Genomic DNA, 15,525 nt, shown 5'->3' on the forward strand with positions numbered 1-15,525 from the left:
AAAACTGCGACCTTCCTAACTGTGGCATCAGTGCACTAGGCACTTTGTGTACAGTGTGTGGGACGGCATTCTGTGTGAAAGAAACCTTTAGCTTCACAAAGCTACAAGGTTGTGGGTTCGGTTCCCACCTGCGGCAAGTTGTTTTTTCATCCACTTTAATTTCCATTAATTTATCGTTTCTTTATTTCATTTATTAAGCAAAAGTAATTTCCCCTATGTTGTCCTTGGTGTCAGTGTTTGTTGCCTTCTCATGATATTTTAAATTGATGCATTGCTATCTCTCTCCTATGAATTGCTATTTTATGCTGCGCCACGTGTTCACTTGTATGCCTTGTATATATTATAGCTTTCTTGCGTCTATTTCCCTAAGTATCCCTTCAAGAATTGTACTCCCTGATAGGTTCATTTTTCGTGTACTTTACTTTATAGTATTAGTACCTTACGTTGAGTTTTACTCGTGTTATTTCCTTAAGCGTACCTTTGTGGCCCTTCATTACTTCAGTTGTTCCTTTTACATGTTTTTGGTAGTAATGAGCCCTGCATTGAGGCGTATCTTTTGTATTACACTTTAGAAGGCTGTTTACTCTTTCTTTTCCCCCTTGATTTTGTACCCCCCTTACACAATGCCCGCATAGGGCCTGTAAGGTATTTTAAATAAATAAATAAATATGACTAATAAAAATCGGGCCCCTTGGTTAATCCCTTTTCTTCTCGTTCATTACATAACGACGGTCTCAAATCCGGCTACATTGATGCCTTCAGGGTAGCATATGTGGGTTTATTGACCAGTTGCCTTCACCCAAAAAGATCACGTTCTCGTGATGCCTGCGGCAAAAAGGATGTTCCATGCCTGCCGCCAAGGTCTGTGAGTGGTGGCGCTGGCTAACACTCCCAGGGCTCTACAAGGACACATAACATACCCAAGAAAGTGGATGGAGAAACAGCACCGTGGTAGCTCAATCGGTAGAGCATCGCACGCGAAATGCGAAGGTTGTGGGTTTGGTTCCCACCTGCGGCAAGTTGTTTTTTCATCCACTTTAATTTCCATTAATTTATCGTTTCTTTATTTCATTCATTAAGCAAAAGTAATTTCCCCTATGTTGTCCTTGGTGTCAGTGTTTGTTGGCTTCTCATGACAGTACACACAAGGAGCTCATGACTTGCCAGTACATTTGAACGAAGAGTCCAATGCACTTGCTGTACTGTCTTCAGTTATTACATTTAAAGGGCTCCTCACCAGGTCTACCCGCCGTGGTTGCTCAGTGGCTATGGTGTTGGGCTGCTGAGCACGAGGTCGCGGGATCGAATCCCGGCCACGGCGGCCGCATTTCGATGGGGGCGAAATGCGAAAACACCCGTGTGCTTAGATTTAGGTGCACGTTAAAGAACCCCAGGTGGTCAAAATTTCCGGAGTCCTCCACTACGGCGTGCCTCATAATCAGAAAGTGGTTTTGGCACGTAAAACCCCAAATATTATTATTATTATTATCACCAGGTCTGGCCATGTTGAGCTGACAAGCGCAGAGCATACATTGCACGATAACAATCGTGTCTGCGAAGTATTAGATTGCTACGCGCCGCGGAAAGATCTGAAATTTCAATCCGAATGCCGTTTCCCCCTTCACTCGCGGCCGCCTAATGTAGTCAAGGACACTGGCATCAATGGGAAGTGCCGGCCTAACATTTCACTTTACAGGTGTATTCATTTTATTATGTTTCTACAATTTAAATGACTATGTTCGCCTCTCAGGTACCAAAGTGGTTGTCTTGGAGTCTGCACTTCTTTTGGAGGCTGGCTGGGAAAGCAAGTTTCACCAGGTGTGGGTGTGCGTCATTCCTGTGGAGGAAGTAAGTACTGGAATGAAGCCCCTGTTCATATTTTTAGGGAAGATCGAATACTGAAATTTTATTGCCAAATAGAATACCATATTTATTTGAATCTAGGCGAGCTTCGATTCTAGGTTGACCCCCGGAATTCAGAACATCAAAAAAATTTTAAAAACATTCCTTGGATGGAAGTCAAACAAAAAAGGGCATTTGGCTGTGAAAAGAACTTGAAACATTACTGAGCTGTTGCACTTTTAGAATGCTTGCACTATCAGATTGGCGTTAATTTCATCCCCTGCTTGACTAAACGGGTAGACATGGTTGAAGGCATGTTGAATAGACGGGCATCTGAACTTGTTCCAAGCGACGCCTCAAATGTTTGTGACCTCCTTGTCATCGCCTATATGATCTTCATTGTTATCAACATTTCCGGTTCTTTTTGTGTCTTGATAAAATCAGCGACTTCTTTTTCCACCACGTGGCATCATCTTTTCTGCGGTCGGCAGCTTCTGGTGGTTGGAGCCAAACTGCATCATTGAACCAAAGCTGACCCCTAACTTTTGTATATTATTTTTTAAGGAAAATTATCAGCCCATATTCGAGTAAATGTGGTATTATTGAAGACTACCTCATTTGTAACGAGACATATAATAGAGGAGACTTGTATACAGCCAGACACCTCTACAATGAAATGGCATGTAAAACCACGGCTGCTAGATATAATAATAATAATAATAATAAAAGCAGCCTGTCTCGTGCATCGAAAACGCTGTCATCCGCCACAGCGCTACCAGTCGAAGACTTGTCTGGGATCGGCATAGAAAATGTATGAGGAACATGCTTCAAACGCCATCACCTGTAGAAACCAATGTGTCCCGTCCCTGAGAGCTAGCGCCATTCGGCCCAGCTAAGCAGCTGAAAATGCAACTATGGCTGAAACATTCGCTCCCATTGCAGCCCGCCTGACGTGGAATGCCGCACCATTTTTATGTAGCGGCCGTGGTATGACGAAGGAGTGATTACGTGCCTGTTGATTGCGTCCCGGCTTTTGTATGTGTTGTGAACACTCTACAACGAAGACCACTACGACGAATTTGCCTGTACAGTTAAACCTCGATATAACGAACTTCAATATAACGAAATTTCGCTTCTCCCGCAAAGAAATGCCGAAACAGTAAATGGAAACTTCCATGGATGCAGATAATCAAATAATTGAATTGAAAGCGGCTGCTTGCAAACGCACCTCTCAAATCGCGTGTGGCCGATAAGAGCGACCCCCTAAGTGGAGGCGCATCATCCTCCGTATAAAGTCCAGGTGCGACAAGATCCTATCACGCCCCACGCGCTTTGTGCTTTAGGTGTGAGTGCAAGTGTGTGAGGATGAGACAAGAAAGATGGCAGCTTCATGAGTGCTGCCGTCCCGCGCTTGCAGAGGGAAAGAGGGGGAGGGGAGCGGGAGCGAGCTCGCGGTAATGCGATCAAGCACACGTGAGGGGTGTGGGGGGAGGGGTAAGTTGCCGTGCTCGCGATTTCTGGCACATGTGCGTCTCGGCGGTGGCTGCGCATGGGGAAAGAGTGGGCATGCTGAAACGGCGTGGCATCATGTAAGCTGTCTTCCCGCGTGTTTAGTATTAGAAGTTGCGTAATCTTGAGTTTTGGTGGCTCGTTGGAGCGATAGGCAGACGAAGCATTCACACACCGCTGCCAGCGCTTTTTGTGATAGCTTTGTCCCAGTGCGGGCAACGCTATCAGCCACGGGGGTGGAGTGCATGCGAAAGCATGGCTGGCTTCGCTTAATTTGTACCGCCGACGGGAAGGTGTCGTCGACGTTGCATGAAACCGCATCATTTGTCGCCGACTTCCAAGTTCATCAAAATGAATTGCAAATGAATTGCCTGATAATTTGGAAAATTCTGCTGCCCCTTTGCATGGAAGAAAAATAGATCGGCGACTGTACTTATTTGCAGAAAGGGTCGAATTTCAATACAACGAAATTTCTATATAACAAAACAAATAGCTGATTTTACCTACTCGGTTATATCAAGGTTTAACTGCACAACAAAGAAATTCAGGCGTCCCTGATGGCTGATTTGTTTTTTTTTACGACGACTGCCATGTAGCAGTAATGCCACTGCCCTCCGCGGACACCACTGAGCTGTGCTCTGCTCTAGCACTAATGGCAGTATTAACGAAGCACTTGAAGAGCATGCCATTGTCAACGAACGCAAGTCATGGTGCACTGCTTCAGAAGTTGCTCGTTTCGTATGCTGGTTGTTACACAGCAGTGGGTGCGACAGCTGACGAATACATTTCATGCTATTGAATTGACGATGCAATCATAACTGGCAACAGACGATATCTTAAAAGCCATCTAGAGCCACAAAAGATGCGAACATCAACTGAGGCAGCGGTAATGAAGAGCCTGTAAACAAACCAAAAACTTTGACGGCAATGCAGGCATTACCGAGATTTGATGATGTACAGCTTTACTTTTTGTCACTCCCACGTTTTGCCACAGATGATGCCACACTTCGGTGCAGTAAGGTTGGCTGCTTTCACACATTCTCTCGGATGAAATGTGCACAAAAAATTAGCAACTCATTTCCTAAATCATTTAAATAAAGGTATCCTGTTGCTAAACGTACCTAGCCTGCTTGTACGGTATTCCATCTTTAGAATGCAGTGATCTGTATGACAAAGGATTTTGGAGGTTATGGAGGTGTAACTTATGGTACATTCAACTGGTTGCTTTTGAGCACTCTTGCCGAACAATTTACATTCTGCCGGTGAAAATTAAGCACTCGGAACACATTCATGCAGTTCATTCAGAGCACACAGAGGCACTATCCTCCTCAAGCTGAGCGCCCAGTCGAGATCCAACAGAATTCCGATTGTGTGGCTCTACTGACTGCTCCGAAAGCAGTGGAACTTTTGGCTTGTGCATGCTTTCTTTGGCACCAGCATCAAGAGGCCTCCGCATCCCAGCAAACTGAGTCTGAGTGCAGTAGGGATCAGTTGAATGTACCGTGTCCCTTCAATAGATCTGAGCTCTGTACACACGCACTTAGCATTGCTTGCTAGCACTGCTCTGAACTGTGGTGGCAAACATGAAAGCTGCTGCGAAGCTAATGAATGGTATTTTATCATTTCTGACATTTTCCTTTATCATGAGCAAAATCATAACATTAGTGTCCAGCCCTGTGATTTGAAAAGAGATGATTCCACCACACCTTTTTTGGCTTGAGTGATGAATTATTTCTAGTTGATAATCTACCAAGCTTCTAAGTTCCACCTACCTTTGTTGAGTACTTTTAAACCCGCCTATGGCATTCTGCTGCTGATCACAAGCTGGTTTCATTTGTGGTTGTGGTGGCTGCCTTCTGATGATGTCAAAATGCAAAAGCACCAGGCTACTTGGATAGATGTAGATGCATGTTAAGTACCCCAGGTGTTCCGAATTAATCCAGAACCTTCCCCCTTTACTTCTATGGCATCTTCATAGCTTGTGTGTTGTATTGGAATATAAAACCTCATAATTTGATTTGAGTACTTCTGTGGAACCTCTCGTGGGCAATAGCATCTGGTCAGAAAAATTTGGCATTATGTTTGGTACAGCACTATGACATGAGAAGTTGTAAGAATAGTCTACACTCACCTGAAAAAAAAAAAAAAAAAGAATGCAGATCCCACGCATCGATTTCTGTGTAGTTTGCTTTGATTGATGATAATTAAGCGGTGATGTTGACAGCAAATGTTTAATTTATTCAACATTTTGTCCAACACGAGAGTGATGAGTTGAGGTTAAACATTACCTTTTGTGTACCACTGCTGTTTGCGTAGTACACAGAACACACAGGGAGAGGTGTTTGTTTGAGGCCCCCCTTGTACGGGAACTGCCTCTTTTCCACCATCCTCTCTACAGTTCTGTCTACGTCCCCTCTTGGACTCGTACGTTAGAGAATGGGAAGCACTGTGGTTTCTGCAATGTTCTTGAGGGGGGTGATGGATAATCACAGCTGTCAAGAAGCTAACATGGTGACGCCAAGGGAGCTCCAGAGGGCATTGTGCACATTCAATGTGGTGGGGTCCAAATTGAGTTTCTAGAGTCGTCTTTCCTCTCTGAGTAGCTCCTGTCATGTATACACACTCTGAAGCACCCCCTGATGCATTGTGCCAGACAGCAGCCGCCACAGCAGCAGCAGCAGCAGTGGGAAAGTTGAAGGAAGAGGCAAAGAAAGATTTGCTTTAAAAAGAAAGTGCATTGTTGATTGGGCAAGGTGTTTTGAAATGCGGCACCACACTTCTGGCAATTTCTCTCTCTGTCTAAAACAGGCGCTGAAGCGAGTGATGGCCAGGGACAACCTGGAGAAAGACCAAGCACTGCGCCGAGTCCAAGCCCAGATGTCTAACAAGGAACGTGTGGACAAGGCTAATGTCATCTTCTGCTCCCTTTGGGATTATGCCACAACAGAACGACAGGTGTGAATGTAAAAAGTGAATGTAGGCAGATTACTGCTTGCTGATAGTTTTTTTTTTATTGTAACATTATTTCTTACACATTTTACAATTACTGCTGCTGCTGATAATTTAATCCTTTGACTTGTCCATCCCCAACTTCTGTACCCAACATCTTGTGCCCTGCCATAATACTTCCCTCCCCTTCGTTGCGTGGCATAAGGTAATTTTTTTAATAAAGTTAACCCTTTCCCTACCGTGGGGAAAATTGATTTTTTGTAGGTCAGACCATATTTTTTTTTCTGAAGCAGCTACTGCACTCAATATATTATGTAACACATAAAGAAAAAGCAGAATGAATGCACTTTTCATGCATAAATGCTTTATTAATTAGATATATGTCATTAAAAAGATATAGATTGCCAGAATCAAAATTGTGGAATAAAATTGAACAAAGTTCGTAAAGACATGCATGTATCTACAAGAATTAGCTATACAAAATGTATTGCCATCTAATAGGCACTATCTCCAAAAAAACAAATTTTTAATTGAACAGTTCTTCCACTACAAAAATTTAGCTGCAAGCACTACAGTTGGGCGTGCCATGCGACGAAGCAGTTTCTTGGTGGAAAACATTGTGGAGTGTTGCGTGTCTTGCAGTAAACTCTTGTTTTCTGCGCGGTTTTCCTGTCGTTGTAGCATTTCTAGCAGTTTCGATAAGTCTCCATCTTGGCAGGCTCTCAAGTACTCCAAACAGCAACAAAGACGGGCCGAATCAAGAGGTGAAACTGAATGGGCTGTGGCCGCCGATGTTCAGTGCTGGTTTGCGTCGGTAACGCTCTTGGAGTCAGTCCAATGAAAAAGCAGCATTCTCAAACTTACTGCTGCTCAATCCATTGATAAAATCAGTCGCATATGCAGCGTAATCACTAGATCTGCAATCTTTTGAAGCGCACACGCGGCGGTTCCGGAGGCGGCCATTTTTGCTTTCTACTTTGAAGGTCACGAAACTTCAGAGCGTGTTTAAAAGTCACCTCCAACTGGGAAAAAAGCTAACTGCTTAAGAAACAAGCGTAGAGTTCTCCTTCAAGTCCAATGGCGTGAGCAGTGCAGAAGGTCTCAAAAGCGGCGTTTCAAGCTATCGATAGTGGGATAATGATGCCTAATAGATGTGATAGGGAAAGAGTTAAAGGAAAAAGCAAATATCTGCTCTTAACTTTAGTAGTCATTCCAGCTGCTAAAAACTACAATTACTGACAGTTTTGTGCCTGCCGTGGTGGCTCAGTGGGTGTGGCATCATGCTGCTGAGTACAAGGTTGTACTCAGCAAGGTTGTACTTGGCAGTACAAGGTTGTGCTATTCCCGGCCATGGTGGCCACATTCTTATAGGGGCAGAGTGCAGTGACACTCTTGCTTTGGCTGCAGGTTAAAGGACCTCACGTGGTGAAATATAATCTAAAGCCCTTCACTATTGCGTCCGTAATCTCTAGGGTCCTTCGTTTCCAGGTTTTATATTTTTCAAACTATGGGGGGGGGGGGGGGGTAAAAATCGGGGGCCATTTTTTTGAATATGAAAACTGGGGAGAAATCGGGGATTTTGTTGTCTTGGAAGAGTTTGGAATTTTCTAGTACCTTTTACAAGCTATTCACACAAGCTATTCATACAGGCAATGGTCTACTTTTGGACATAAAAGTTCTATTTGAACAAAAGAGATCCCTCACAAAAACATGCAGTGGCAAAGAGAGCTGCTCGCAAATCATCTGATGAACTCGCCTCTACAAATCCTCATTGCCATGCATCATTATTACATTTAAAGGAAACTATATTAACAGAAGGTTGACGCAAGAACGGGTTTGTTGATCCCTTTCTTTACTTTGTTCTCTGCACTTAACAGAAAAGTAGAGCACAAAAAATAGTGCGTGTAGGCATGCTTCGCAAGAGGTGTGATGTTTTTCCTAATCTTGCAAGCCCTTGCTCATGTACATTATCATATGCATTGGGAGCACTTATGTTGTCTCTGTGAATACTTCTGCCATACTGCACAAGCTCCCTGACATCGGCCCAATGTGGTGATTGCACACAGCACCCAAATGCCGCCGCGTCCGCTGGTACAGGGTTCATCCAGGTTGACAAGACCGATCAAAGCGGTAATGCTATGTGGACATGGGGAATGGCAGCCAAAGCGGTGCATATTTTGGTAAACGTGAAATCATGTTCATGTGTGAAGACAGGGACAAGTAGCCACCGAAAGGCACGTTAGATCATATTGGATATAGATAGACAAACTTAATGCCACTTCAGTATCTCTGGAATTCAAAATCTCTGGTTGCAGTGGTGTCATGCAAGTGATGTGAAGCAAAATAAATTTCAAAGCAAAATCGTCCAGTTCGAAAAAATAAATGCATGTCCTTTACTGCCCTTAAGGGCTCAAACCTGCCGCAGGCACATTCGAAAATGCTCTGAAGACCTGTCAGTACATGTATTAGGCATATCGGTGCTTGTCTGTGACAGGAGATACTGGGTGCATGCGTGTATAATTAAGGAATACTTACTGTGTCCTGTGGCAATAGCCCCTTTCCACGCTTGTCATGCTTCACTGCAATACTTTTGCATATGATTCAGGCGAAGCTGAGTTTTGGGAACCGGCATTATGCAACACACCGTGCTTTCCAAGCTTCTAAGCCAATCGCGAGGACAACAAAGGCGGAGTCGGTGCCATTGTTGACAGCAGTGAATTCTTTCAGTGAAAAACATGGCACCCAGCAACAAGAAGCTTAATAGCGAACATTGAAGCAGCTAGGTGTAGCGTTGCCGCAGTGGTGGCTACAGCTGCCAGTGGATGTGCGTGCGAGAGCGCCGGTTCGAGGCGGCGAGGTAATCAAAATGGCAGCGGTGGTGGCATTGATTAACGCTGTTTTGGACCTGCAGTCACGGCAAAGAGTCCGGAAAATCGGACAGTGGAGGGTTCTTGCATCCAAAATTTCAGACGTTCTGATACATTGACTCTATGGGGTACGGAGTGGTGCCACGAAGCCGTCCAGATTATCGGGCGTCCGGAAAGTCGGTCGTTGACTGTACACTGGCAACTTCTCCAGCCGACGACAGGGTGTCAAAGACGATTCATTACAATTCCTGTCTGTTACTCGAGCCAGCATTACTGCGACTTTCGACCCTTTCATTGAAATTACAGCTAATTTTCCCTGATAGAGCCACAAATTCCCTGAGAGTTCCTAAGTTTTTCAAGAATACTCAAAATCCCTGAGAATTCCAAGTTTTCCCGGTTGGTAGACACCCTGAAAATATGCATTTTCGACGGGAGACGACGTGTGTTCAATGCATTCACTGTCTCCTTAGCTCTGCTGAGGCAGGCGGTTGCACTAAAGGGGTCACTATAGGGGTCACCATAGGGGTCAGGTGCTTATGTGCTGACTAGTCAAGTATGAATTACACGACAAAGGTCAATTTTATAATCAAAATATCAAAAGCTTTGGCTCATAGAAATGCATGGGCACCGGCTGTGACCTTTGGTCGGAATCTAATGAACCAAAAAATTGAATTAATAGAAGTCTAATGTCACAGCTACCGCAGCTTCTACAGCAGCAGCCTCCATGTAGATTGGATTGGATTATAGCAATTTGCGACATAAGTGCAAATAGCCTGTCCTTGTTGCAATTTTTGTTTTATACTCGATTCTAACGTACATGTGATGTTGTATTGACTTTTTCCAGAAGGCATGTTTTAGAGTTTGAGTAAATATGGTTTGCTTCACACATACACAGGAATTAAGGAAAGCCCCAAATAGTTTCAGAGGCATTGCAAAAGGTGTTGTGGAAGCCAGGCATCATTCTAAGGCCCATTTTTATGGGGGCACTGACGATGTCATCCGTGCTGCTGTTTCCATCAATGGACTTGTTGCTCGCCGTGGCTTAACGCAACAATACTGCAGCTTTCAGTGACTGAAATGGCATGACAATGAAGATTTTACTTGATATGATGTGCTCTTAGGTTTGAGGAAGATGCCTGGGAAAGAAAAGGGCTTGCTGTTGCTCTTTTGTAGCCTTTATAGGCCTCAGTTACGAATCACAGAGTGGTGTTTGGCTGTAGACAGAAGAAAACTACATTCATTGATGACTACGTATGTGGAGTAGGTGCTTCCTAAAGTAGTGAAGTGGCAGTGAAGAGGTGTCCTATAAACAGAAGCACTTCTGAGTGGCATAACATAATTATTTCTGGGTTTGTTCTCGGCTTTTTTTATTGTTGCGTTGCTGGAAACATAGCCACCATGCAGAAATGTACAATGTTGTGTACAGGCATTTGCGTGAAGTATCAAGATGGGACAAGCTTGTTTAGTTCGGCATGTGTAAGGAACAAGGCATCCTTTCCCTTGGACTTATTTCTGGCTGAGTGTAAGCCCTGGCAGCTCAGCAAGAGTGCTATCCACAGGACATTGGAAATTACTGCTGAAAAACAAATTATCAGTAGCAAAGTAAAGGAAGCCCGTGTGATCACAAAACCTCTTCTATAGCTAGGTTCACCAGTCAAATTTTCAGAATGGAAAATTGTAAATTTCTGTGCTTTTACTCCTCATTGATTTTGTGATATAGTATGTTCAAGATTATGTAGATGCACTAAATGTGCATCAGAAAATTCAATTTCTATTTATTTTGTGACAGTAGGCCCTGAGCTGCTGGCGCTATTTCAAATTTATGCAGAACAAACTGAATGGAGTGCCAATTGTTGGTGAAGCACAGTAAATGTTTTGTATCTGTAATTCTTGTTTTTGTTTAATTTCAGGTGGCAAAAGCATGGAATGAACTTCAAGCATTCTTAGGCATGGAGAAGTCATCAGCTCTGTAATCACCGTTTCTATACAGAAACATTTCTTCGGTCTCATCTGCTGCGTTTATGTGGGTAGTGTTGTATGCATGCATTCGGGTCAGCATGGACTTCCATTGAGGCAATCACTGGACTAACTTTATAAATGGAGGAGATTCTCTCTGTTCATGAAGAGGTGCATGAACGTGTGATACTGGCACCATAACTTAGAGACAAGACAGAGGCAGCTGCCCTCTAATAATTATATTTCCGATTCCTGTACGATTCAGGATATGCAAAATATAAGCAATTAAAGTATATATATATATATATACATGTATTTTTTCTTAGGTATATGCTTAGACTCGTTTCATAAGAATTATGTACAAAGAGCAAGAATGTTGATAACATTTTTTAGGTAGTGCTTTTGCATGGTCAGCCAAATTGCTGCTTGGATGCCGCAAGCATAGAGCTATGCTTTTTAAGGTGTTAGTGAATTGTGCTTTTTGTGCGTTAAATACAGGGAGCATTGTCTGGCTCATGTTGCCATATCTGTGAAATAAGCTGGTGTGGGCCACAAGATCATTCCTCTTTGCACAGCACCATGCATTCAGGAGCCAACATCTACTATCTTGTACTGTGATCAGACTTGTGATGAGGACTGGTAGAAATGCGACTACTGCAGGTATCAAGACATATATTTTACAGAGGGAAGTATTTCATGTCTGCTATGTTATTGCATCATGCTTTTATTGCTCACCTAATTGCACACTAATATCGTGCAGCCAATGCATCTGTAAGTGGTCACACATAACCTGCCAGGAGATATTCAGTGTCTCATTTGCGACATTCCTTGCTTGCATTTATGGCAAGGATGGCCAAAATTTTTGAGGCTTTTAATCAAATTTTTTTTTTGCAGTGATTATGCTAACACATCTCCATTGCAGTCCATGATAAAAATCCATAAGTAAGGTTAACATCTGCAAGCAGGCAGTTTTAAGTAGTGCAAGTGTGAATAAAATAGCATTTACAATTTTGCATGTTCTACTAAGGTGCATCTAAAAGGTGTAAATTTTATGTTGATGGCAAAGTGTTTTCTGAACACCTTTCAGTAAATGCACAATGTTTCAAAGAATAACACGTGCCAGATGAGTTATGTGAATATACATTTCAACATGTACGTTGTCAAACAGGCTGTGCAAGTCACCGTTACTATAGTTTCTCCTGCGAATATTCTGCTGGAGCAGCATTTGAATGGCGCCACAGTCTAGTAGATATCTTTGAATACACCAAGGATTAATTAAGAAAAATGCAATTTGTGACCTGTTGACAAATTTTGTCTGCTAAATTTAGCCAGTAACCTGCTAAAATAGCAACACTGTTTTGAATAATATGTGCTGACAATGTTTTTAGCAGTTGTGAATGAGCAAAACTTGGCAGCTGTAGCTATTTCATCAGCTCCCAAGTATCTAATGTATGTTTGTGGTTCTGGGTGTACAACTACCCTTGGTGTTCTTCTAGGATTCTATAGATTGAGCATATTACTGAAGTGCAAGGTAGCCTTGTTGATTCTGTGCCGGAGAACCTGACCTAGCTAATTTCTTTAACATGCAGAGAGCACCAGGCAAAGGCTGTGACATGGCACGCACAATCAAACACATGCCATTATGCAGCAGAAGAAAATCATTGGAACACGAGAAATGTAGTGAAAGCATATTATGAGGTAAAGCCTGGTTGCTAATACTGAGAATGCTGGATTCAGTGATACCTTGTTGCAAACAGATTGGAGTTGGAACTTGTTTGGTGTTGTCCACAGGCATTAAGTTAGCATTGACAGGTGCAAGAATCCAAAAATTTGTTCTCCAATTTATGATGACACCACTTATGCCAATGGGATCCCTAAAATCTAATAAATAAGCAATCAAGGTGATGTCTATGTATTTACAGTCCTTAACAGGTGGAAAGCCAGAGTTCAAGCTTGTGAACTTCACTGTATTATGAAAGCCGTTTGCTTCACTTTGGGAGACAAGTGTGATTAGAGCAACTTTGGCAATGGTTACCTTAAACTATGCAAGCACCATATTATGTATAAAAAAACTGCACACTTACCGTGTGATTTATGGCTTGCACTCCATTCTTGTTTGGCACAAGTGCAGGCAATTACTGTTACAGTAAGGTGCTCGAATTTGCAGACATACGTTTTGTGCAATATTTTTTTTGGCTTCGCGTGCATGTCATTACTTTGGGAAGATAAGTGAATTATAACCTGAAATAAAGACATGTTTTGGGCATGGGACTTCTTGTCAAGAACCTTATTCCACGTAACACGCACTGCACCCGCAATAGGCTCATCGGTGATCCATTCACTATAATTCACTATCTGCTTGTAAGGAAAAAGTGGTATTAAAACTCAATTTATTCCGCCAATAAATGGGGGTACTTACTCCAGAAATTCTTTTGAATTATATCAACGTTTAGTGCCGTTATTCTATACACTTTGGCCTGCTTGCGGTTTTTTAATGCTTTCGAACCGTCTCCTGACGACCCCTCGTCCGTGGCCTCGCGAATGACGACGGTGCCCTTGCGATATAACGCTGGGAGGTTGTTGTAGTTGGTCTGGAACTCCTGGAAGAGTATCTCATTTTTGTCAGACGAGACGGTGCCTCGCAATCTTTCTTCAGCCTGCCTAGTAGTGAGGCCTCCTTCCTGCACGAGTGCCCAGAAGACAGTGTTGTAGAGGTTGTTGATGTGGCAGTCTGCCTGCCGCCAGCTTAGATAGTCCATAAGATTTGCGTCGCTCGGGTACAAAACAACTCTACCGTCAAATGACGGCGGGTACTGGATGGGGCTCGAGAAAAACGAGGGCCAGTAGAACAGGTACGAAGACGTGAACAAACTGCAGACGTTTGTCATGATTTTGCTTGCCCTACGGTTGTAGAGCTCGGCGTTCTTTTTGAATACAAAGCTGTACTCGTCGCTCTGTCCGTACGCTATACAGATCTCGCCGAACTCCTCCATGACGCGCTCCGCACAGCGCGTCATCAAGTCAAGGGCGCGCTTGTCGTTGGGTTTCTCGAAGCCATGTACGTCCGAAAACTTGTGGAAGGCCTTCCCGTCAATTCGCGTGACAATCCAACAGTTTGGCAAGCACTTGTCGTCGGCTTCGAATTGACGGACGTATTCAAATTTACTTTTAGCCATTTTGCCAACGTTGCTACAGAACGGTGCGGCGGGCGGAAAATCAGTTTGCAGCAACGCACGCCGTTGGCAAGACGATGTCCGAACCTTTCTGAGAGCTAGAACACACAATGACTGCGCAAAATGGGACATATCACAAAACTAACTCATTCCTCCCGATTGCGCACGCAAAACAGTGAAGTAAGCACATGTACAACCGCGATGAAACCTTGCACAACACCGAAAGTGCACCAGAACAAATCCGGAAGTTGCTAGGCGCCACCTATGTAACGTCGGTGCGTACTATACTTTCGGAATGTTTTCGAAAAAGGGCAAAAAGTACATAAAGCTTTTGCTTCCAAAAGTTTGTCAGCTGTACTATTTGTCAACTGAAATGTATATATGTATAATATTCACACCTTTCTAGAAAAATAATTTTGACTTGGAAAATATCGAAATTTATCACTGTTTAGAAGACTAATGCGGGCTAAATAAAAATTACGCTTGGTATAAGAATAAATCTAGCTTCGTAAACAAGTGTACATTTAAGAATTCAGTTATATTAGCTGCAGTCCAAGTGCACAAGCTGACATCTGAGGAACTTTTTCTAGCGCGGCATAGAGCAGCTGAATAATATCAGCTGCTCAGACACGCAAACCTGCGTCTCGATCGTCACGTTGATGTAAAATTCCTCGAGTTCGGCATTGCGTGAAAGCCCCTGGGTTCCAATGGAAGCGTCCTAATCTTTTATATGTGTATAGTGGTTACTGCAACTTTTTTTTTACTGCGCTAGTTTTTGCTGAACTGCAAAGCATAAGTGCAAGTTCAAAGTCGGTCATGGCAGTGGCTACAGTGCGCGAGTGCTAAGCCTGTCAGAACAGTTGTTTACTGATGTCGGTGGCTGGGAACTTCGCTAGAACGGTCGCCTAGAGCTTTCTCCGTGGATGCGTGCGCTCGTCTGAGTTCTTGCCGTGTCCTGAACGCACAATGAGCTTGAAGCCCGGCAAGAAGGATACCAAAATGCGTATCCGAGCATTTCCTGTGAGTGTCTCGAAACCTTTTACTTCAATCACTTCTAAGCCTAATGCGCTTTCATAAAGTCCTTTATTTTTATTTAGCGGCTAAGAAAACTAGAACGTGAATTGTGTTTGCCACCTAACGCACTTAATACGCCGAGGCCGTGCTGTGGGTTTCATTCGAAGTGATTCTTCGGAAGCTGTGATATTGAAGTTTTGTGTCTAGCCCGGTGT

General features: G+C 43.4%; 3 protein-coding genes across 3 annotated transcripts in view; 2 read left to right on the plus strand and 1 right to left on the minus strand.

Annotated features, from left to right (window-relative positions):
* The window catches only part of Ppat-Dpck (Bifunctional Phosphopantetheine adenylyltransferase - Dephospho-CoA kinase), a 36,807-nt gene extending 23,413 nt beyond the window's left edge, over positions 1–13,394 (plus strand). Inside the window, exons 7-9 of the mRNA XM_075680227.1 lie at positions 1,751–1,848; positions 6,160–6,306; positions 11,078–13,394. Coding sequence (XP_075536342.1) covers positions 1,751–1,848; positions 6,160–6,306; positions 11,078–11,140 — 308 coding nt within the window. The 3' untranslated portion in view covers positions 11,141–13,394. The remainder of the gene's footprint in view (positions 1–1,750; positions 1,849–6,159; positions 6,307–11,077) is intronic.
* Positions 13,395–13,494: 100 nt separating this feature from the next.
* Positions 13,495–14,543, minus strand: THG (tRNA-histidine guanylyltransferase). The gene has a single exon (XM_075680229.1). It carries the CDS (start codon positions 14,426–14,428, stop codon positions 13,514–13,516), a length of 915 nt encoding a protein of 304 aa, XP_075536344.1. The 5' UTR covers positions 14,429–14,543; the 3' UTR covers positions 13,495–13,513.
* A 355-nt stretch (positions 14,544–14,898) lies between these two features.
* The window catches only part of Cul3 (cullin 3), a 49,283-nt gene continuing 48,656 nt past the window's right edge, over positions 14,899–15,525 (plus strand). The window contains exon 1 of the mRNA XM_075680226.1: positions 14,899–15,316. Within this exon, the coding sequence (XP_075536341.1) occupies positions 15,263–15,316 (54 nt within the window). The 5' untranslated portion in view covers positions 14,899–15,262. The remainder of the gene's footprint in view (positions 15,317–15,525) is intronic.

This window comes from Dermacentor variabilis, chromosome 2 (assembly GCF_050947875.1).
Source record: "Dermacentor variabilis isolate Ectoservices chromosome 2, ASM5094787v1, whole genome shotgun sequence".
In the NCBI taxonomy this organism is placed as follows: Eukaryota; Metazoa; Arthropoda; class Arachnida; order Ixodida; family Ixodidae; genus Dermacentor; species Dermacentor variabilis.